Below are 23,881 nucleotides of genomic sequence, written 5' to 3' on the forward strand. Positions count from 1 at the left end.
AGGCAGATGCTCCTGTGATGTGATCCTAGAGTGCCACTACAAAAATGGCCGCTGAACTCTACTTAAATAAAGTCGCATTTCCGCCTTTCTTCAACCAATCGTCTCCATCAGCCAGCTCCAGCTGTCAAGCCGGTTTTTGAAGAGAACAATAAAACAGAACGATGATCATATGGACGTTATCAAACACAACGAGTTGGAGGGAAATTATACCCTGACAGTTTGGAGAAAAGGGAGGGAATTTAATAAAGGCAAGCCTTTTCGTTTTATACGACAGGTATTTGTTGTTAAGAGCCTAGACTGTGGCTAGATAGTTATGAAATTGATTATTGAAGTATCATAATTGATTAGGCTTGTTCGATTGACTGCTAGCAAATAGTTACACGCGATTGTAAAGTTAACTGTTTTGCTATCAACCTGTCATGCCATCGTAGTCAGACGAATGATACCATATATTTCTCACAAATTTCAAACTAGCGATCTAGATCCTATGTAGTTTACCAGTTACACAGGTTGGAAACAAAAGCGAAAGCAAATTACCTAACTAGTTGCATCACCTAACTTTGGCTTGATGGTTTATTTTGATGTCGTTTCATGCAATAAATCGCCAACAGCCTTGCATCGTGCCTGCGGAGTTTCCGCGAAGTTATTGTAAAGATACATTTTCTACTATAATTTAGTCAGTATTTTCACCCATTACGCTTCAAGTACACAACATACAAAGTAAAGATTAAATTGTAAATTCATCGACTTATTTTAGGCAATTTCAGTGGAAATGTGTATTTTGGGTGGTTTATTTTGGTGCAAGTAATTTGCTCGCCTTTGAAGTCAGATTGATTGTTAACTTTGTCTTTATAACTGTGTTTTATTTCAAGTCCCTCTTGTGAAAGAGATTTTAATTAAAATTTGGTTTTATTACTGGCAAAATAAATAATCCCCTGGTTTCCTTGTGTTCGTAGCAGCCGTAGCCTATCCTGGGTGATGGAGGCAAAGAAACGGAGAGGTCGCCAACCAATGGGAGAGCCCTCCCAGGCCAAGCGAGGCAGAGTGGGCGGGGAGAGGGAAGACAGCCCCTCCCTCTTTGAGGAGGAGTTGGCCGTGCCTGACGACACCGAGATTGAGGCGGAGTCACGGGAGGGGCAACCCGGGCACGATGTCATCCCCATTGGTAACATTACATTACAGGCATTAAGCAGACGCTCTTATCCAGAGCGACTTACAATTTTTTTTACATAGCATTTACATAGCATCCAATTGTTCAGCTGGATATATACTGAAGCAGTGCAGGTTAATTACCTTGCTCAAGGGTACAACGACAGTGTTCAACCAGGGAGTCCAGCTCCTTACCCATTATACTACACTGGTAATTTGGTGACTTTTTGAGAGGCGAGACTGCAGTGTGACTGGCGGGTTTGTACAGGGCGTGTCTCTCTGTCTCTTGCAGGGGAGCTCTTCTCTGCTGATTTAAACCCCCTGTGGCGACGCCCACCCGCTCCTCCCCTCCACCCCCAGACTGACCAGCTCACCTTCCAGCAGATAGACCTGGACTACTACTTGGGTAACTGGCAACCCAAGTTCTGTTCGTATTGTGCAAGTCTACAAACCATACTCCGCCCCCTCCTGTCTCACTGACCTATCGCTGCTCACCCCACTCCTTTCCTCCCCCTCCCAGGGTCCCCGGTGGCCGGAATGCCTGGTCAGTCTCAGGGCACTGTCCCCATCGTCAGGATGTTTGGCGTGACGGATGGCGGTAACTCTGTGTGCTGTCACGTCCACGGCTTCGCTCCCTATTTCTACGTTCCTGCTCCCCCTGGTGAGTCCTGTAGCCTCTCTCTCTCTCTCTCTCTCTCTCTCTCTGTCTCAAGGGAATTCTGGATCAAATCTTTATGTTCAGCGTCACTGGAACAGCACTTAGCCTCTGTGTTAAACTGCACCAATGGTTGCAGTTGTTTGCCTCGTTAATATGCGGAACCGTGGGAATGAGCGAGTTGTCATTGGTGAGTTTGTGCCTGATGGATGTGTGACAAGAGACGTCTTCAAGAGACGAATGACCAAAAATGTAAAACCCCATCCTTTATCTGTCTACGTGCCTGTGGGTTTGTCTGTCTGTCTACATACCTGTGGGTCTGTCCGTCTGTCTTTTCCACTGCTGAAGACAGACATGACTCTCCCTCCACTCCTCAGGGTTCTCTTGCTCTCACCTGAGTGACTTCCAGAAGGCGCTAAACTCTGCTTTGCTGACGGACATGCGCTCGAATAAGGACAACCTGACTGAAACTGTACTGGCTGTGGACATTACACGCAAAGAGAGTGGGTCCCCCGTTGCCATCACAACCGCTCTCTTCACTCTAGGCCTGTGGCTCTGTGCACTGTAGTTGTAGTCCATCTTGACACTGTTCACTATGTTCTGGGCACCGCATTTGTAGTTAACGTTGCCGCTCTTGCTGTTAGCCATGTTCTTTGCACTGGAGTTGTAGTCCATCTTCACACTGTCTTCATTGTATTCTGGACACTGTATTTGTAGTTCATGTTGCTGCTCTTGCTGTTCTCCATGCTCTTTGCACTGGAATTGTAGTCCATCTTGACACTTCACTGTTCTGGGCACTGTATTTGTAGTTTATGTTGCCCCTCTTGCTCTTAGCTATGCTCTTTGCACTGGAGTTGTAGTCCATGTTTACATTGTATCTTGTCTCATGTGATATGCCCACACTGTGTTTCTCTCTCTCTCTCTCTCTCTCTCTCTCTCTCTTTCTCTTTCTCTCCCTCTCTGCCAGATATGTATGGCTTTTGTGGAATACGGCCTCAGGACTTCCTGCGCATCACCGTGGCGACGCCGCGCCTGATTGCCCCGGCCAGACGACTTTTGGAGCAGGGCTTCAAATTCGGTCCCTTCCCCGCCCAGAACTACGCCGCTTTCGAGGCCAACATAGACTTTGAGATCAGGTACCGAGCTGTCTGACGCTAACACTAGCGGCTCTAACAGGGTTTTCGCTAACATCGGTCCAGGTCTTATGAACACGTCGGCATGCTCAAACCCCTAGACTCGGTCTGTCATTCTGCCCTCAGATTTGTTACTGGTGATAGCTATGGCACTCACCATTGTATCCTGTACGATAAGGTGGGTTGGTCTTCTCTGGCAGAGAGGCGTAATAAACATTGGTATCTGTATATCTGTAAGGCTATTGTCGGAAAGCTACCACCTTATATTGCTACGATGCTGGATTGGAACTTTGGACCCTAATCTAACTCGCTCAAATGACTGGCTTATGCTTAAGGTCCCCCGAGTACGGTCTGAATTTGGAAAGTCAGCTTTTTATCTTAGTGCACCAACTTCTTGGAATGATCTTCAACACACGCTAAAAATCGATTCTCTACTAACCTATGGACAATTTAAAACCATGCTCACAAACCTCCCTGCTTCTATATGTAACTGTTTCTAACTGATTTTTTATCTGTGTTTTGTTTGTATTTTATTGTTTGTGTTATGTTTCATTGCTGCATAATGTAATCTCGGCATCATTGAAAATGAGGGCCCACCCTCAACGTATTCCCGAGAATTAAATAAAGGTTGAATGAATGAATGAATGAATGAATGAATGCTTTGAAATGGGAGCCAGTGTCTTTACAGAATGAAACACACCGTTGCCTCGTTAAAAACTCCACACTTGTTAATTGTGTATGTAATGTGATTAGCTCATGCACTGAATGCAATTAGCAGTGATTGCGTTAGTAAGCATTTAAATGAGGACGTGATTGCGAGACATGGAGGATCCCCTGTGCGGGTACTGCGTTTGCTGTTACAGGTTCATGGTGGACACCGAGGTGGTGGGGTGCTGCTGGATCCAGCTGCCTGCTGGGAGGTACAGAGTGAGAGAGGAGAGAGGCGAGGGGGGCACGGACTCACACCACCCCACTAAGGTGCTGACGGGCAGCGGCGGGGGCAGGGCTGGGGGTTGAGCGGGGCTGGGCAGCGACAGGGTGGCGGGGCAGGTTGGGGGCAGGGCGGAGTGAGGTAGAGGCTGGGAAGGGCAGGGGTGGGGGCGGGGGTAGGATGTGGCAGGTTGTGGCAGGTAGGGGGTGGAGTGGGGGCAGATTGGGGGTGGGGCGGGGCAGGAGCAGGGGTAGGGCAGGGGCAGGTTGGGGGCGAGGCAGGGGTGGAGCGGGGGCAGGTTGGTGTTGGGGCGGAGCAGGGGTGGAGTAGGGGCAGGTTGGGGGCGGGGCAGGGGTGGAGTGGGGGCAGGGGTAGGGGAAAGGTGTGGCAGGTTGGGGGGTGATGGCGGAGCGAGGGCAGGTTGTGGCAGGTTGGGGGCGGGGCGGGGGAGGAGTCTCAGGCCCTGACGAGTGTCTCTGCCCCAGGTGACGCTGTGCCAGTACGAGGTGGATGTGGAGTGGGCGGAGCTTATCAGCCACCCCGCCGAGGGGGAGTGGCAGCGGATCGCCCCGCTCAGGGTGCTGAGCTTCGACATCGAGTGTGCCTGCAGGAAAGGTAGAGTGAGTGTGTGTGTGTGTGTGTGTGTGAGTGTGTGAGTGTGTATGTGTGTGTGTGTGTGTGAGAGAGTGTATGTGTGAGTGTGTGTGTGAGAGAGAGTGTGTGTGTGTGTGAGAGAGTGTATGTGTGAGTGTGTGTGTGAGAGAGAGTGTGTGTGTGTGTGTGTGTGAGAGTGTATGTGTGTGTGTGTGAGTGTGTGAGAGAGAGTGTATGTGTGAGTGTGTGTGTGTGTGTGTGAGTGTGTGAGAGAGAGTATGTGTGAGTGTGTGTGTGTGTGTGTGTGTGTGAGAGAGTGTATGTGTGTGTGTGTGTGTGTGTGTGTGTGAGAGAGAGTGTATGTGTGTGTGTGTGTTTGTGTGTGTGTGTGTGCGTTAGCCTATGGATAGTATTGGTTAGCACAGTGTTTGTGCTGTGTCCAAATGTCAGTGCTACTGTTAGCCTAAAGTTAGGGTAGTCTAGTTTGTGCAGTGCTGGTGTGGTGCAGTGTTAGTGCAGTGTACTGTAGTGTTGGTGCAGTGCTGGTGCAGTGCAGTGCTGGTGTGGTGCAGTGCAGTGTACTGTAGTGTTGGTGTAGTGTCGGTGTAGTTTGTGCAGTGCTGGTGTGGTGCAGTGCGGTGTAAGGCAGTGTTGGTGCAGTGTTTGTGCAGTGCTGGTGTGGTGCAGTGCAGTGTACTGTAGTGTTTGTGTAGTGTTGGTGCAGTGCAGTGTACTATAGTGTTGGTGTAGTGTTCGTGCAGCGCTGGTGTGGTGCAGTGCAGTGTACTGTAGTGTTGGTGTAGTGTCGGTGTAGTTTGTGCAGTGCTGGTGTGGTGCAGTGCGGTGTAAGGCAGTGTTGGTGCAGTGTTTGTGCAGTGCTGGTGTGGTGCAGTGCAGTGTACTGTAGTGTTGGTGCAGTGCAGTGCAGAGTAAGGCAGCTTTAACGCACGCCGCTCCCCTCCCAGGCATTTTCCCGGAGGCCGACAGGGACCCGGTGATCCAGATCGCCTCCCTGGTGCAGCGGCAGGGGGAGAAGGAGCCCTTCGTCCGCACCGTCTTCACCCTGCAGTCCTGCGCCTCCATCGTCGGCTCACAGGTCCTCTGCTTCTCCCAGGAGGCTCAGCTGCTGCAGGTACTGGAGAGGAGGAGGAGGAGGAGGGAGAGGAGGGAGAGGGAGGGGGAGGAGGATGGGGATGGAGGAGGAGAGGGAGGAGGAGAGGGAGGGGCAGGAGGAGGGAGATGGAGCAGGATGGGGGTGGAGGAGGAGAGGGAGGGGTGGTGGAGGAGGAGGGGGAGGAGGAGGGAGAGAGACAAGGAGGGAGCAGGGTGGGGGAGGAGGAGGATGAGGAAGAAAGGGAGAGAGGGGGAGGAGAAGAGAGCGAGGGAGGAGGGATAGAGACGAGGAGGGGGCAGTGTGGGGGAGGAGGAGGAGGAGGAAGAAAGGGAGGGGTAGGAGGAGGAAGAGGAGAGGGAGAGGTTGGTGGAGGAGAGAAGGCAAAGGGAGAGGAAGCAGGAGAAGGAGAGATGCTATTAGTCTTGGGATAGAGGTGCTACACGGTAGCCATCACCTCTACAATCACCTCTAACAGTTGATTGGCTCTCTCTCTAGAGCTGGGCGGAGTTTGTGAGGACGGTGGATCCTGATATCATCACAGGCTACAATGTCCAGAACTTTGATTTGCCATATCTTCTGAAAAGAGCGGCTGTACTGAAGGTGAGTGTGTCTGTGTGTGTGTGTGTGTCTATGTGTGTGTGCCTATGTGTGCATGCGTTTGTCTGTGGATGTGTACATGTGTGCCTGTGTATGTGTGCGCGCATGTGTGTATGTGTGTGCGTGTGTATGTGTGTGTGATGCCCCCTCTCTCTCTGTCCAGGTGGACCTGTTCCCGTACCTGGGCCGGGTTCGGGGGATAAAGTCTGTGTTGAGAGACTCCAACTTCCAGAGCAAGCAGATGGGGAGGAGGGAGAATAAAAGCATCAACACAGAGGGCCGGGTGCAGTTCGACCTGCTACAGGTGAGCAGGACAGAATTATACCTGCTACAGGTGAGAAGGGTGTAGTTCTGCGTTTTACAGGTGAACAGGGTGCAGTGATTTGGGATAACAGGGTGCAGTTAGGCAGTGATGGCACATTCTCAGAGGTCAGCAGCGGGAGGTCATAGTCGACATGCACTTCCTCTCACCGTTCAGCCTATTTCCTGTGTCTGATAGTTACTTTCTGAAAAGTGGGCGGGTTTATAGCTTTGAGTGGCACCTCTTTCGGTCGGCTCATAGAGGAGCGGTGTAGTCCCGGCTGGTGGGGCTGTTGCCATGGCGCTGTGTGTGTGTGTGTATACCTGCAGGTGCTCCTGAGGGACTACAAGCTGCGCTCCTACTCCCTGAACGCTGTCAGCTTCCACTTCCTGCAGGAGCACAAGGACGCGGTGCACCACTCCGTCATCGGCGACCTGCAGGTATGGGGTCAGCACAGGTATGGGGTCTGTACAGATCTGCAAATGCACAGGGTCTATGCAGGTGCCGGTTTTGCGCAAGTATAGATTATACAGATAATTATTTCTCCCACAACAATGATGACAGCAATTACTACAACAATAAATATGAGGATAAAAATAACAGACATAAAATGTATATTAGCATATAACAATAAACAATAATTATTATACTGTAACTAAAAGATTCAAAACTACATTATATAATTAAAAACCTAGATACATGTGAATATTAGTTGGTTAGGGGTCCCTGCAGTCCCTTGTTTATTTCCAGGTTGAAATGTCCAGAACAACTTATGTTCAGCCCTAAATAGTAATAGTGTTTACAGTGTTCTGTGTTATTTGTTCCTATATGCGAAACTGTAAGTGTAAGTGTTTCCTTAAGCTCTGGATCGTTTTAGGAAAATTGTTATCTTTGACTTTTTCATATTTACTGCCAGGGCCCAGGTCTGACAGTATTTATCTAGCAGATCCAGGCCCCTCTGTAACCCCTGTGCTGTGGGCGACAGCAGGACCAGGTCATCTGCGTGGAGTAGGAGTTTGACCTCTTTATCCTGTAGCACGAAACCCAGGACTGAAGATTGCTCCAACAAAGTAGCCAATTTGTTTATGTAAATCTCTCTCTCCCCTCCCTCTCCCTCTCTCCTTCCACCCTCTCTCTCTGTCTCTCTCTGTCCTCCCCCCCCTCTCCCCCCCGCCCCCTCAGAGCGGTAACGAGCAGACGCGGCGGCGTTTAGCGGTGTACTGTCTGAAGGACGCGCACCTCCCGCTGCGGCTGCTGCAGAAGCTCATGTGTGTGATTAACTACATGGAGATGGCGCGCGTGACGGGCGTGCCCCTCTCCTACCTGCTGTCCCGTGGGCAGCAGATCAAAGTGGTGTCCCAGCTGCTCCGGCAGGTCAGGGTCCGCTAACACACACACACGTATACACACACACACACACACACACATACACACACACACGCACATGCATACACACACACACACACATACACACACACATGCATACATACATATACACACACGCATGCACACACACACATATACATACATGCATACATACATACATACATACAGTATACACACGCATACACACACACACACGCACTTCTAACCAATTTCCCGCTCTGAATGTAAATTACAAATTTTAAAGACATGGCTTCCACTGTTTCTGTCTCTCAGGCCACAAAGAAAGGTTTTGTGATGCCGGTGGTGAAGATGGAGGGAGGAGAGGACTACAGTGGAGGAACAGTCATCGAGCCGGAGAAAGGGTCAGTACTGCAGCGATCGCTGAGCGAAACACACTGCGCTGGGTCAGTACTGCAGCTCTCTCTGAGCTGAACACACTGCACTGGGTCAGTACTGCAGCTCTCTCTGTGATAAACACAATGCACTGGGTCAGTACTGCACCTCTCTTTGTGATGAACACAATTACCCGGGTCAGTACTGCAGCTCTCTCTGTGACAAACACACTGCACTGGGTCAGTACTGTGTCCCCGGTTGAGATTCTGGTTCACAGGGGGCTAGTGTGAGATAGTGTGACGTGTTTGACACACACCTCCTCATTCAGCTACTTCCCTGTGTCTCATAGCAGTAAAAACGAGTCTTCCTTGTAAAAACTGTCCGCGTCTCCACCTCTTCCCTCGCATCTGTCTGCAGGTACTACAGCATCCCCATCACCATCCTGGACTTCTCCTCCCTCTATCCCTCCATCATGATGGCCCACAACCTGTGCTACACCTCCCTGCTCAAGAAAGGCTCTGCAGAGAAACTCGGGTAGGGAGTACTCCGGTTTCCTCCCACTGTCCAAAGACATGCTGCTTAGGTTGATTGGAGCATCTAAATTTCCCCTGGATATGAGTTCTCAGTGAATGGTGTGAGTGCGCTGCGATGGACTGGCAAACTGTCTCGAGCGCAATCCTGCCTCTCACCCAGTGCATGTTGGGATAGGCTCCAGCACCTTTTGCGACCCTGACCAGGAATAAGCGGGTATGGATGGATGGATGGATAGCATGTTAGTGTACCTTGTTCTCACCCATGTCCAGTCTTTCTCCGGAGCAGTTCATCGAAACGCCCACGGGGGACCAGTTTGTGAGGAGCTCCGTGAGGAAGGGCCTCCTGCCGGAGATCCTGGAGAACCTGCTGTCCGCCAGGATGAGGTAAGGGAGGCCCCGTCCCAACGCACTTCCTGTTCCTGTTCCGTTTCCTGTTCTCACTCGAACCGATACCGTTTCTCTGCAAACGCACTTCGGCATCTCATTTTGCCAGTGTGACGGACAGCAGGCTGGTGTGTAATATAAAAAAGGAAAAGGATGTTTTCCACAGTAAAATGGAAGCTGCATGTGCTTATTTATAGTACAAAAATTGTGCTGAAATGAGATTCTTCAGTGAAATCGCTAAAATCATAGTCCTCTTCACTGCTAAATACACTCATTTTAAGCACATTAGTACAGTATTTTATGATTGCCATTTCAATGAGAATTGTCTTGTCTTGACTCAAACTGTCATGACTATGTTCAGCTCTGTAAAGTGAGTAAAATGACTCAGTGACTCCAGCTCTGTAAAGTGAGTAAAATGACTCAGTGACTCCAGCTCTGTAAAGTGAGTAAAATGACTCCCCTCTCCACTGCAGGGCGAAGGCGGAGCTGAAGAAGGAGACGGACCCCTTTAAGAAGCAGGTGCTGGATGGCAGACAGCTGGCTCTGAAGATCAGCGCCAACTCTGTGTACGGCTTTACCGGTGCCCAGGTGGGCAAACTGCCCTGCCTGGAGATCTCACAGGTGAGTATTAGTACTGTTACTGCCCTGCTTGGGGCGGGGATTAAGTCCTGCCTTCTCCGTGCCTCACACCCACACTTTCAGCCCTGCTAATCCACTTGAGTCTCGTCCAGCCAGTCAGGGTAAAGGGGCGTGGCTAAAGGAGTGACATCACAGACAGCTTGTTATTGAAATATGGATGTTAGCCGCTTGGCACAAGCTCATTGGAGCTTTCAGCTGACCTAGCTTACCTAACTACGGAAGCTTACCCTGTGACGCTATAGACAAAAGTAAAACGGAAACCCAGGAGTTCAGGCCGTAGGCTTCTGGAGAGCTTTTTGTTTACTTCGCCCACCATTCTTTCCCTCTCCAAGAGTGTGACCGGTTTTGGGCGGCAAATGATCGAGCAGACCAAGCAGCTGGTGGAATCCAAGTACACCATCAGCAACGGTTACCAAGCCGACGGCAAGGTGAGTCAGCATAGACCACCTGCCTGCCCTGTTTATCTGTAGTTACACACAGTCTGTAGTCATGCACCGTCTGTAGTTACACTCTCTGTAGGTAGTTACACAGTCTGTTGTTACACAGTCAGTCTGTAGTTACGCACAGTCTGTAGGTAGTTACACACAGCTGTAGGTACACAGTCTGTTGTTACACACAGCTGTAGTTACACAGTCTGTTGTTAAACACAGCTGTAGTTACACAGTCTGTTACACACAGCTGTAGTTACGCAGGTGTCTAGGGGGTCCCACGGTGTCCATGCTAACCCGTCTTGCGCGTGTGCTCTCGTGTCAGGTGATCTACGGGGACACGGACTCTGTGATGGTGAAAATGGGCGTGTCCACTGTGAGGGAGGCCATCGACTTGGGGCGTGAGGCAGCTGCGTGGGTCTCCACCTACTTCATTCCACCAATCAAACTGGAGTTCGAGAAGGTCCTGTTCCTTAGTGCCGTGTGCAAACCTAACCTTTAGAACAGGGGCGTCCAGTCTTAACAGAAACTGGCTGGTTAGGGTCCAGGTTTTTGTTTTAGCCCAGCACGAAAAAACCTGTTTCAGCCAATCACGGTCAGGATTGAAGCCTGATTATTATTTTGTTGAATTGGGTGTCATACTGCGGGACTGGAACAGATCCTGCACCAGCCCTTCTGGGATAAGATTGGACACCCGTATTGAACTATTGAACAGTATTTGTGTACGTGTGTTTGTGTGTGTGTGTGTGTGTGTGTGTGTGGGTGTATGTGTGTGTGTATTTATCGTTTTGCCAAATTACAGGTGTATTACCCGTACCTGTTGATCAACAAGAAGCGCTACGCTGGCCTTCACTACTCCTCCAACCCAGACACTTATGATAAGATGGAGTGTAAAGGCATAGAGACGGTGCGCCGGGACAACTGCCCCCTGGTGGCCAACCTGATTAACTCCTGCTTGCAGACCATTCTCATTAACAGGTGCGGTCTGGTCCTCGGCTGCGTTATTTCAGCATGGCTGCAGAGCCCCGCCTCCAACGGACCAGTGCTCGCAGTCTGTCTACAGCAAGGCCTCTACCCACCTAATCCCAAACCCCTCTACCCACCTAATCCCAAATCCCTCTACCCACCTAATCCCAAACCCCTCTACCCACCTAATCCCAAACCTCTTTACCCACCTAATCCCAAATCCCTCTACCCACCTAAACCCAAACCCATCTACCCACCTAATCCCAAACCCCTTTACCCACCTGATCCCAAACGCCTCTACCCACCTAATCCCAAACCTCTTTACCCACCTAATCCCAAATCCCTCTACCCACCTAAACCCAAACCCATCTACCCACCTAATCCCAAACCCCTTTACCCACCTGATCCCAAACGCCTTTACCCACCTAATCCCAAACCCCTTTCCATGCCTTTACCTGTATTTGTTATTCAAAAAATGTGCTTGGGACCTTACTGGGCGTGGCACTCTTTTCTGTGTGGGAAGGGGTGGGTGTGGCTACAGAGCCAGTGGTTTGGGATCAGATTTCAGCATCTTTTTTTTTCAATATTTGTTGCTATAGCTAGCTAGTCCCTATAATGGCCCAGATACTGCGAAGCATACAGACAAGCCTACAAGGCTTGTTCAAGAACTATTTACCGTAACCTTGGAATTTATTTTCCTCTGTGCCGTCAGCTGAAGTTTGCCAAGGGGATGAAAAGCAACGCGGGGCTGGCTTGTCTTCTGTTGGACCTGTAGTTAACGTCACCTCTAGCTATGCAGCTAGGGATCCCAGACGCCTGGGTTTTGACCGAAATGTCTGGCTTTCATATTATTTGCATGTCTGGTTTGTGGTCCCAACCAGACAATGTAATCTAATGTCCGGCCGGAGTAATTGATGGGAGAAATTTACCGGAAGCTTATAATGAATTTGCGTGTCTGTGACTCGGTCGAGTCCTCGGGGGTGAGTGGGTGGGGTTGAAGATGGAGGAGGAGAATTCTTTGATGGCAAACACAGGCTAAGAAATCCTGCATAGTATGCCTTTAACACCAGCTCTGTGAAGCTCACCACTTAGTTTTTGTCGAGTTCTGTGGTAATCTATGAGGCCGCAGTTTTTGGGTGTTTGGCAACTATCCTGTTAAGTGTCCTCTGTCCCTGGTGAGCTTCAGCTTGTGACCATTGTTCCTCTTTGCCGATATAGTTTGTTCATGTGTGGCGTGTGTTGTCATTTTTTTTGACAGTTCCCCTTGCCACATCATTTTGCATTTTTGTGGCTGATTCAATTCGAGAAAAGACTATTTGACTTCTTTAGAACTCTGTTAGTTGTCCCGTTGCTTTGGAAACTCAAAGTTCATATCAACGTTCCAATTGTCAGGCCTCTTTTACAACTGACACGTACTGTACAGCTAATTGGCATTCAACTTAATATGACTCACCTTTGTACTTTAGTTACTTAAAATTTAAAGTGCTCATTCATTCAATGGTGTTTTTTCTTATTTTGTCAAACTCCTTTATGTCTTTAATGTTAAGCGATAAATATAAGTTTGTGCTTTTATTCCGACAGCCAGTCCTTGGTATAAAAAGGACTGGGCAAGAACAGGATTTGGTTGCCTTGTGCTGCACAATAATAAAATTGTAGTAGTAATAGTAGTAAAAATAATAAATAACAAACTGTATATAAAAAGGACTTTTCATGTAGTCTGTTCAAACCACTTCCCAAATAAAAGAACAAAACTATAAGGCGACAGGAAAAACGAATGAAAATGAATAATAAAAATATCAAAACAGATATATAAAAAGGTAAACATAAACATAAAATAATATGTGATACAAATACAGGAATACGGCAAACACATGATTTTAAACCGATTGGAACAGCAGGAATTAGGCACAAGCTGTTGATCCGTTTGACACTGCGGTGTTGATTCGCTGCTTTTTATTTGAGTGTGACGGTGGGTACCCCCGCTCCTGTCTGTCCTGCAGGGACCCCCAGGGGGCGGTAGAGCACGCCAAGGAGGTGATCTCAGACCTGCTGTGCAACCGCATCGACATCTCGCAGCTGGTCATCACCAAGGAGCTGACCAGGACCGCGCGCGAGTACGCCGCCAAGCAGGCGCACGTGGAGCTGGCCGAGAGGTGCATCCTGGGAGAGGGCGGGACTGGGAGAGGGAGGCGGTGTGGGGGAAGGCCTGCTAAAGGCCCACACGTGGACGGAGGAAAGGCTTGTGCACAGAAGCGGGGAATGAGGAGGGAGGTGAAATGCATGATGGGAGAGTGACCGTAGGCCCTGCCGTCCGTCTCTCCAGGATGAGGAAGCGGGACGCTGGCAGCGCCCCCCACCTGGGAGACCGAGTTCCCTACGTCATCGTCAAGGCAGCGAAGGGAGCGGCGGCGTATATGAAGTCTGAGGTGTGTACGTGTGTGTGAGAGTGTGTGTGTGTGGGTGTGGGTGTGAGAGTGTGAGTGTGTGTGTGGGTATATGCGTGTGTGTGTGTGTGTGGGTGTATGCGTGTGTGTGAGAGTGTGAGTGTGTGTGTGTGTGTGTGTGTGTGTGTGTGTGTGTGTGTGGGTGTATGCGTGTGTGTGAGAGTGTGAGTGTGTGTGTGGGTGTATGCGCGTGTGTGTGTGTGCGTCTGTCGGCCCTTGTCTGACTGTCCTGTGGGTCACTCTCAGGACCCGATCTACGTGCTGGAGAACAACATCCCCATCGACACGCAGTACTACCTGGAGCAGCAGCTCTCCAAGCCCCTGCTCCGCATCTTTGAGCCCATCCTGGGAGAGAGCAAGGCCGAGAGCATCTTACTGAGTGAGTCTGTGTTAGTATACACACACACACACACTCACTCACTCACATACACACACGTACCTACGTGCGTATGTGCGTACGCACGCGTGCACGCACACACACACACTCACTCACACACAAACACACACACCCACTGTAAGACTGTACTGACGCTCTCTCTCTCTCTCTCTCAGAGGGAGAGCACACCCACTGTAAGACTGTACTGACACTCTCTCTCTCTCTCTCAGAGGGAGAACACACCCGCTGTAAGACTGTACTGACTCTCTCTCTCTCTCTCAGAGGGAGAGCACACCCGCTGTAAGACTGTTCTCACCTCCAGGGTGGGGGGCCTCACAGCCTTCGCCCAGAAGAGGAACACCTGCATCGGCTGCAGGGCAGTGCTCAAGACTGACGGTGAGCGTGTGTGTGTATACGTGCGTGTGTGTGTGTGTGCCTGTTTGTGTGTCTTTGCATGTGTGTGTGCCTGTTTGTGTGTCTGTGCGTGTGTGTGCATGTGCACTAATGGGTTTTCCAGACCTGGGTCAAATATGTATTTGTTTAGGATTCAAATCATTTCTGTGCTCTATTGATCTTGCCTGGTGTAACTGAGCCTTCCAATATGACCAGATTTAATTGGTTCAAATACACCAGACAAGATCAGTAAAGCGTAGAAAAGTATTTGAATCCAAAACAGCTGTGAATACACCCTTCTGTCTAACCTCTCTTCTCTCCATCAGCGGCTGTCTGTGACTACTGTAAGAACCGGGAGTCTGAGCTCTACCAGAAAGAGGTATGACAGGGCTACCGAGGGGGAGAAGCACAGTTCTGTAAACCAGAGTGAAACTGCTTCCCTGTAATATACACTGGGAAGAACACTGGCAATGCTAGCTGTTAATGATAACTCATAATTCTAGCTGGTAATGCTAACTGATGATAATACTAGCTGGCAATGCTAGCTGGTAATGCTAACTGATAATAGTAGCTGGCAATGTTAGCCGGAAATGGTAACTGATAATACTAGCTGTTAATAACAACTCATAATACTAGCTGGCAATGCTAGCTGGTAATGTTAACTGATAATAGTAGTTGGCAATGATAGCTGATAATGCTAACTGATAATACTAGCTGGTAATGTTAGCTGGAAATGGTAACTGATAATACTAGCTGGCAATGTTAGCTGGTAATGCTAACTGATAATACTAGCTGGTAATGCCAACTGGTATTTCTAGCTGGTGCACTGCTAATGAGACATGATGTTAACGTGGTGCTAATAGAGGCCTGTGCACTTGCAGATCGCTTACCTGAACCACCTGGAGGAGCGTTTCTCCCGGCTTTGGACCGAGTGCCAGCGCACCCAAGGGTCCCTGCATGAAGCCGTCCTCTGTACCAGGTACAGTGACTCCCTGCTGACCTCTGTACCAGGTACAGTGACTCCCTGCTGACCTCTGTACCAGGTACAGTGACTCCCTGCTGACCTCTGTACCAGGTACAGTGACTCCCTGCTGACCTCTGTACCAGGTACAGTGACTCTCTGCTGACCTCTGTACCAGGTACAGTGACTCTCTGCATGAAGCTGACCTCTGTACCAGGTACAGTGACTCTCTGCGTGAAGCTGACCTCTGTACCAGGTACAGTGACTCCCTGCTGACCTCTGTACCAAGTACAGTGACTCTCTGCTGACCTCTGTACCAGGTACAGTGACTCCCTGCTGACCTCTGTACCAGGTACAATGACTCTCTGCATGAAGCTGACCTCTGTACCAGGTACAATGACTCTCTGCATGAAGCTGACCTCTGTACCAGGTACAGTGACTCCCTGCTGACCTCTGTACCAGGTACAGTGAGTCTCTGCTGACCTCTGTACCAGGTACAGTGACTCTCTGCTGACCTCTGTACCAGGTACAGTGACTCTCTGCATGAAGCTGACCTCTGTACCAGGTACAGTGACTCTCTGCTGACCTCTGTACCAGGTACAGTGACTCTCTGCATGAAGCTGACCTCTGTACCAGGTACAGTGACTCTCTGCTGACCTCTGTACCAGGTACAGTGACTCCCTGCTGACCTCTGTACCAGGTACAGTGACTCCCTGCTGACCTCTGTACCAGGTACAATGACTCTCTGCATGAAGCTGACCTCTGTACCAGGTACAGTGACTCCCTGCTGACCTCTGTACCAGGTACAGTGACTCTCTGCTGACCTCTGTACCAGGTACAGTGACTCTCTGCTGACCTCTGTACCAGGTACAGTGACTCTCTGCTGACCTCTGTACCAGGTACAGTGACTCTCTGCATGAAGCTGACCTCTGTACCAGGTACAGTGACTCTCTGCTGACCTCTGTACCAGGTACAGTAACTCTCTGCATGAAGCTGACCTCTGTACAGTAACTCCCATCATGCCATTCCCACCTCTCGCAGGGGTTGGTCTGGAAGATTCCGGAGAGTAGGCCAGTGCCTGACCCTAGGATAGAAGGGTGCTTCTCGCAAAACAAACGCATCGTCTGCATGCAACAAAAAAAAAAACTTTTATCCTTTTCCCGTGGCCAAATCTGTGGGCAGCGACACATCTGCCCTACACTTCTCTCTCATTTTTAAAGCATTGATTGCTTTTTAAAGGCTTCATATACTGATAAACAGGGTGACATCCCAACTGCCTTGTTCTCATTATTATTATCCAGGCAGGAAGTAGAGTCATATTAAAACATACACATTTTAATCGCGCTCTCATTCTCCCTGCAGTCGGGACTGTCCCATCTTCTACATGAGGAAGAAGGTGCAGAAAGATCTGGAAGATCAGCAGAAGCTGGTGTCCAGGTTCGGATGGTGAGGCGTTCCGAGGCCAGGACAGGAAGTGAGCGCTTCGCTCTTTACGTTCTCAGGGCAACCACCCCCCCCCCCCCCCCACCCCCACACACTCCTTTTCTCTACGATGCTTCGTTTTAAAAGTCTATTTTTTATGATTTTATATGAAATAAATTTCATTTATAAAGAATAAAAAGAACTGCACCATTTTCATTTATTTGAATACACCTTTAAGCTGGATTACCGTGTTAGCTGGATAACTGTGCTGAGTAAAACCCGGAGCAGGTCTTTTTACTTCAGTCCACGTTCCAGATTTGGGAGGGTTTCAAATTTTACTCAGTGCAGTTATCCAGCTAACTCAGTAATCCTGCTTCCTGAAACAATGCCCTGTTACAGGTACACGCTACGCACTGAAGTTTTTATATTGGTCCAAAGTCTGAGTAGGGCTGTAACAAACAAAAACAGCAAAGGCATATCTTAACCAATTAAGGTCACACGTATGTCGTCTTGGTAACCTTCAACCCAAATTCCTCACCTCCCTCTCCCAACCCTTGGAGAACGTTCCATCCCCCCCCCCCCCCCCTCCCCATATTCCACCCCACCACTCCGCACACCCACACACAGGACGAGGACAAAGCTTTAACCAAAAAGTTCACTTTATTGACAGCTAAGCACCTCACGTAGGTGCGGGAATGACAGCACAGTTTGGTCTGGACGTTCTAAACCTGTGGGGAACACCGGGGAGGTGAATACTACCAGCTCGGCCGAGATTCGGAAACATGCGGGAGGGGGGAGAGGGGGGGGCCGGAGCTGTCTGAGGCTCCGCCTACGCTCTGACCCGATGGGCCGGTCCGCGCTGCGACGCGAGCGGTCGGTGGCAAACCAAGTCACCATGGTAACCGAAGCCCGTAGCGAGCAGGTTCCCGACGTCGCCGACGGCAACCGAGTAAGCTTAACACTTTCATAAAAGGACAGAGACCGGGGTCGTCACTGCTAGACATTTAGTACGGCAGGGAACGCGACTTTTGAGTTGAAAGAGGAGAGGTTTTGTAACTTTAAAAAAAGAATAATTTTCCTTACCCAGCACACATTGTTCATATATCTCTCCATCCCCTCCTTATCCCTTTATGCTTCTAACCTCCTCCCATCGGCTATTTTAACAAAGCTGATCGTTCGGCATCGCTTTCCAGGGACTGCCCGCTCTTAGAACCGTGGTCGGACCGTCGCTTCCCCCGTTCCTGTTGGGCGGGAACCCCGATCCTTTCCGTTTAACACTGAAGTCGCGCAACGCGATTGGCCCGCTCCCGTCCTGGAGATGGCCGCGGGTTTTACAGCACGTCGCGCCGCGGGGAGAAACTGCGGCGCCCGGAGGGCCACGGCGTCCGCGGGTTTCTGCGGCGTCCGGTCGCCTTTCGGTCAGCGCCCGGTCGCCTTTCGGTCAGCGCCCGGTCGCTTAAATCGAAAAACCCGCAGACATCGCGGCCCTCCGGGATTCGAGTTTGACGCCCCATGTAAAAAGCAAAAGAATGCATGCAGAACCCTGGTTCACGACGTTCTACGCGGCACTGCTTTTTTTAAGGACGAGGGGTGGCCTATTTGACCATGACCGGGTGAGAGGGGGGCCATTTTGAGCAGTGTCTGGGTGGGGTGGTGCGGCTATGGAGGGAGGCTGAAGGGGATTGTGGGATTGATAGTGCTAAGGGGGCGGACCGCGTCGGCCGAGGCAGTGTCACTGGGCGGGGCGGCGGCCGGGCCGTCCCGTTGCTATAGCAGCGTGCAGCGTCTCTGTGAGCTCTTCTTGTTCTTCTTGTTGCTGCGGTTGGTCTCCTTGTACCGTCTGATCTCCCGAACCAGAGAGTAGAACGCCTCCTCCACTCCCTGAGAGAGAGAGGGAGGGAGGGAGGGAGAGAGAGAGAGAGAGAGAGAGAGAGTGAAAAGGGGGAGGGAGCGAGAGAGAAGGGGGAGAGAGAGCGAGTGAGAGAGAGGGAGGGCAAGGGAGGGAGGGAGAGAGAGAGAGAGGGAGGGAGAGGGAGAGAGAGCGAGCTTTAGGCCGGGAATCTCGAATTGCAGCCCAAGGGGGCTGTGGTATCTGCAGGTTTTTGTGGTTTCCTTTTAAAATCTGAACAATTTAAAGGGACAGTCCAACTTTTTGGCCATTTAGTTAGGCAATAAGATTGATTCTGTTTCATCCCTGTGCATCATGTACGAAAATTTTAGACAGTATCTACAGGCTGCATGCTAACTGTGCTAGCTCTATGAATGACCGCAGATGGAATCATAGGCCTACCAACACACAAATAACAAGGGAAAAAGCTGAACAGAACCCTAGTACAACTGCAGAGATGGCTCTGCCAAACTTGAGTAGGCAGGACGACCGAGAAATGTTATTTCCGGAAATCAAAATGAATACTGTGATTAAAATATCGGTTTAACCTTCAATTAGCGTATTGTGGACGGAAATCTTAATGTGATAAAGTTTACTGACTTTCTGTGACTGAGATTTCACTGAGCATTCCATCATTTTCATTTATGGGGTTCTGGAACACTGGTCCGCATACCGTATGACATCATTTACAGCAAGCGAAACATATGAAGATTCAGACAATATAGAACTTTTAATGATTTCATTCTATCTTCAATTAGGACACTTGCTGTTCATTGAGGGTGTCAAAGAAATTTCCGGTGCTGCGGACCATATCAAACACTTTTCACGTTTAATGTTCCATTAAAGTGCAAGATCACAAATGTGCGATTCGAATGGCCTTACTATAGGAAAGACGGTCAAACAGCTAATCTCCCAAAAAAGTAGTACTATTCCTTTAAGCCTGGGAAATAAAAAATGTGCGAACTCATTAGCCAATCAGTGACTTCAACCACTTCAGTGCTGAAAACCAGCAAAACACAAACACACCTTTACAATTTCATGTTTATATTTATTCTTGTCTACCACTAAAATTTCAGAAACACTTTTTTTAACAGTGGAAAAAAAAATGAATTCTATTTTGCGCTATATATTCTTCTACAGCAGTGGTGTCAAACTCGTTGCCATGGAGGGCCGTGTGTATGCAGGTTTTCATTCCGACCAATTAATGCTGCCTTAATTGAGTCCAATTACTCATTCGGCCATATGCATTTAACTGCATTGAAGCACAGAATATAAGCAAGTTTTTATTTAGACAATGCAGGTCACCATAGTTGTCGGGTCACCATTATGTGCAAACCTGCATCCCTAATTCAGCAAATAATTGATCTGAGGCTGGAATAGAAACCAGCACACACGCGGCCCTCCATGGCGCTGAGTTTGAGACCACCGTTCTATGTCGCTTTGTGTTTTTGCCCGACGCGTGTTTCTTGCGAGCCCAAAGTGACGCAACCCGTCCCGGACCCTCGCGGGCGGGCGGGCGTGTTTTTTCGGCGCGTGCTGGGCGCGGGGAGGCCCCGCCCTACCTGCCGGGTCTTGGCGGACGTCTCCACGAAGGGCACGCCGTAGCTGCGGGCCAGCTCCTGGGCCTGCCGCGTCTCCACCGTGCGCGAGCCCAGGTCGCTCTTGTTACCCACCAGCACCATGGGCACGCTGTCGCTGTCCTTCACCCGGTTTATCTGCTCCCTGCGAGGGGGGAGGGGGCGGAGCCAGTCAGAGGGGCAGAGCTAGTCAGAGCCACGAGAGGGGCGAAGCCAGTCAGAGGGGCGCAGCCAGCGCCGTGACGTGCGTGAGGGGGGTGGAGCCAGTTGTAGGGGCGGCACGCGAGAGGGGCGGAGCCAGTCAGAGCTCCGCAGGCCAACGGAGCATGGGTACGACGAGGAAGTCTCGTACCAACTTCTCTTCTTAATTATCAACTAATTAAGCCCAATATTAACGAGCCCATTCGTTTAGTCATTCTGACATCATTTAACAAACAGAATCAAACTGTGGATAACGACCGCCCCATGTAATGCTTGAGGAGAACAATCTAAAATGGCGTGCACAGCAGCTTGGGAAACAAAGCTAAGGAAATCGATCGAAACAAAAATGCGTGCGCGCGTGGAGACGCGCTCACACACACTCCGGGACGGGACCTGCACGCCCCCGAGCCCTCGGACGGAACCCTACCTGTACAGGTGCACGTCCTCGAAGGACTTGGCGTTGTTGATGGCGAAGACGCAGAGGAAGCCCTCCCCGGTCCTCATGTACTGGTCCCGCATGGCGCTATACTCCTCCTGACCTGCAGTGTCCAGGATGTCCAGCAGGCAGGTCTCCCCGTCGATCACCACCTGCTTCCGGTACGAGTCCTGGGGACAGACGGGCGGGGGAACAGGCTCAGTCCCGCCCCCTCTCTGTGTCTCCCGCACTGCTCCCCGAACCTTCACCCCTTTCAGCTGTACCCTGGCCTCCCTCTTCTGCTGGTGGGACGCCTGTCCCGAGTCCCGAGTTACCTCCTAAACCCAAATCCGCCCCCACTACGAACCCAACCCCGACCCATCAGAAGGACGGACTACACCCGTCGAGTCTGGTTATTCTCGAGGGGTTAGGCGGCAGCGTAGCACAGTGGGTGAGGAACTGGGCTTGTAACCGAAAGGTCATACGTTTGATTCCTGGGCAGGACACTGCCGTTGTACCATTGAGTACTTAACCTGAATTGCTTCAGTATATATCCAGCTGTATAAATGGATACAATGTAAAATGCTTTGTAAAAAGTTGTGTAAGTCGCTCTGGATAAGAGAATCTGCTAAATGCCTGTAATGTAATGGTTCTTCCTATTTTTGCCTACCAGCAGTCTGTCTGTGCCATTGCCACCCTAGACTGACTTCCTCAGGGGGTCTTGGGCTGGGGTGTTATTTTGAGAAGTATCATGACAGAAGTTCTACGAGATGCACTTGACTTTATACATAAATGTAATCTGAATTTGATTTGAGCTGTGCTGCTTCCCCGTATGGTGCTTAGTCTCAGTCAAGTTGTTGTCTTGTTCCCAAACGCTAACCTCGATGGTGGGGTCGTACTCGTCGACGAAGTGGTTCTGGATGAGCTGGATGGTCAACGCGCTCTTGCCCACGCCACCGGCGCCCACCACAACGAGCTTGTATTCGGTCATTCCTGAGAAGAGATGGGTTGGTACAGTAACATTAACATAACAACGAAAACAGGCCATTCAGCGCTACAATGCTCTCTATTTTCCTACCACTAATGTGTACCTAGTGTTCGGTTTACCTGCAGACTAGATAGTATCTGTCACCGAAATCAAGCCTGGTCTTGAAAACCCCAGAGTTTCTGCCTCTACTACATGACCTGGCAAGTTATTCCACACAGTGACTATTCGCTGTGTGAAAAAAATTATTCCTGACGTCTGTGCGGAACTGACATTTCACTAATTTCCATTTATGCTCCCTCGGTCAACTAACAGAACTCAACCTGAATAATCTCTTGTAATTAACTTTGTTAATCCCTTTAATGAATTCAAACGCTTCAATCAAATCGCCCCAAGGTCTGCGATAACGTTTTATTCACAGCACGAACTGCGTGAAGTGCTAAAGCCAATTCATCAAAAAGGCTAACACCGTTAATTACAGCATGTTTTTAGTTATAACCGCAAATCAGTACTCATGTCAGTAAAAGGAGTGCCACTTTACAATCGTGTATTTATGTGACCACGCATTGGCCTTGAATTGGCAATCCCCAAACATACCGCCGGTAAAATGACCCGTACATGTTCCGAACACATACATTAGCCTAGACTGATCAACAACTCGCGAGCTGGCTATTTCAACAAGCGTCACTATCTAGCTAGTTGGTAACAATAAGAATCAAACGGCAAAATAGCAGTGAACATGGGCTTTGACTGACCCAGTTCTAGCTGCTAGCCCATACATTGAATGAAGACGCTTCGGTCGCTAGCAAGCTGCTAACTAGCTTAACACGGCAAGTCAGCTGGTATGCTACCCTGCACGCCCGACAGCCATGCCGCACAGATACGGATCTTACCGTGATTTAAGGATGTACAAAACGGCTTCGCTCGACTTTCAAAAATCAAAGGTATGCAATGACAAAAACGGATTAGCTACCGGTGCGGCTAGCTAGGCTCATAGCCCAGAACAATTTCCTCTTTGGCTAGCAAACGTAAATCCAGGAAAACAACTGACGGTGCTGACTGGTTTTCTCAAACAGCTATCGAATCACTTTAAATTATATATACACAGTAATAATCGCAGAAAATAATATCAAATAAAATTGGACAAATATGCAGTAATTCCAGTAAAATCTAAAAGTGAGAGTCGGTTTCCGAGTAAATCTCTTCAGTCTCCATTGTGGGTGAATAGGGGCGGCACCCTGTCGCATAGCCAGTCAATTGCCTAGAATGCAGCGAAGCGCAATCGCCAATTCAAGCACAGCGCACGGTAATTAAGATGGACATTGAGGGAAACCAATCAGCGCTGTCAAATTACTTCCCTTTAATCCCACCCATTGTCCCTCCCATTTTACGTCTTTTCACCAAAACGCTTAACACGGCGTTTGGGCGTGGTCAGATTAAGTAAATCGCTTTTTGTGATTTACTGACAGGGGAAAATATCCAATCGTGACTGCTGCGGGCGCGAGGGAACGCCCTTGAAATGCATATAGTATTTCATGTGGGGATACATGTAGGCTATGCCTCCAAAAGCAAAATTTTTTTAAAATTTGTTTTATGATCTCAATAATTTAGCCTACGATCATCTGCAATCCATTGAAGGGCGTCTGCTGGAACTCCCCCACACGCACACACGCATATGCATGATCATTCACAGTTGTTGGAGACTCTTGACAAGGACACAGTGACAGCCTATAACAATTACCGTTCTTCTTCACTTCGTGTGATATAAATTAATTGTTTTGTTACGGCCAATTACTTCCTTGTCACTTCTTACACTTTCAGAGTGTATCGTGAAACCCCGGGGGCACTTAATGGGTTTGCATAAATTGCATCTGCCTTTTGAATGCTTCTTGTTTTACAACATTCAGAAGGCAAAGCGCCACAAATCATTTCACAAAGAGGGAGGCCGGATATTTCTAACAAATTTCAAATATGAATCCCTGGACTTCACCCCCCATTGTAGATAAAAGCATCCAATGTGCAGTTTGGTAAGTATATTATGTACATAATCAAATGTGTGGACGCAAAGCTATCATG

General features: G+C 49.5%; 2 protein-coding genes across 4 annotated transcripts; one reads left to right on the forward strand and one right to left on the reverse strand.

Annotated features, from left to right (window-relative positions):
- The first annotated feature begins 67 nt into the window (after positions 1–67).
- pold1 (polymerase (DNA directed), delta 1, catalytic subunit) lies at positions 68–16,857 on the forward strand. 3 transcript variants are annotated; one of them, XM_035397757.1, is made up of 27 exons: positions 79–274; positions 957–1,165; positions 1,442–1,555; positions 1,670–1,810; positions 2,182–2,307; positions 2,772–2,940; positions 3,801–3,915; positions 4,354–4,483; positions 5,428–5,594; positions 6,072–6,176; positions 6,337–6,477; positions 6,804–6,914; positions 7,657–7,848; positions 8,134–8,222; positions 8,611–8,727; positions 8,997–9,110; positions 9,584–9,731; positions 10,082–10,177; positions 10,503–10,640; positions 10,980–11,155; positions 13,144–13,296; positions 13,467–13,569; positions 13,834–13,966; positions 14,246–14,359; positions 14,683–14,735; positions 15,238–15,335; positions 16,680–16,857. In XM_035397757.1, the coding sequence occupies exons 2-27, from the start codon at positions 979–981 to the stop codon at positions 16,765–16,767; spliced, it is 3,318 nt and encodes a 1,105-aa protein (XP_035253648.1). In that variant the 5' UTR covers positions 79–274; positions 957–978; the 3' UTR covers positions 16,768–16,857. The 3 variants fall into 3 exon arrangements, with proteins under 3 accessions (XP_035253650.1, XP_035253648.1, XP_035253647.1); XM_035397756.1 differs by having other exon boundaries at positions 79–248; XM_035397759.1 differs by lacking the exons at positions 10,980–11,155; positions 14,246–14,359; positions 14,683–14,735; positions 15,238–15,335; positions 16,680–16,857 and having other exon boundaries at positions 68–248.
- A 523-nt stretch (positions 16,858–17,380) lies between these two features.
- zgc:55558 (uncharacterized protein LOC393228 homolog) lies at positions 17,381–23,081 on the reverse strand. Its single transcript, XM_035397770.1, has 5 exons — positions 22,699–23,081; positions 21,701–21,813; positions 20,833–21,011; positions 20,190–20,349; positions 17,381–18,620 (listed from the first exon to the last, which is right to left on the reverse strand). Exons 2-5 carry the CDS (start codon positions 21,809–21,811, stop codon positions 18,507–18,509), a joined length of 564 nt encoding a protein of 187 aa, XP_035253661.1. The 5' UTR covers positions 21,812–21,813; positions 22,699–23,081; the 3' UTR covers positions 17,381–18,506.
- Positions 23,082–23,881: the final 800 nt, after the last annotated feature.

The sequence above is a fragment of the Anguilla anguilla genome, chromosome 17 (assembly GCF_013347855.1).
Source record: "Anguilla anguilla isolate fAngAng1 chromosome 17, fAngAng1.pri, whole genome shotgun sequence".
NCBI lineage: Eukaryota > Metazoa > Chordata > Actinopteri > Anguilliformes > Anguillidae > Anguilla > Anguilla anguilla.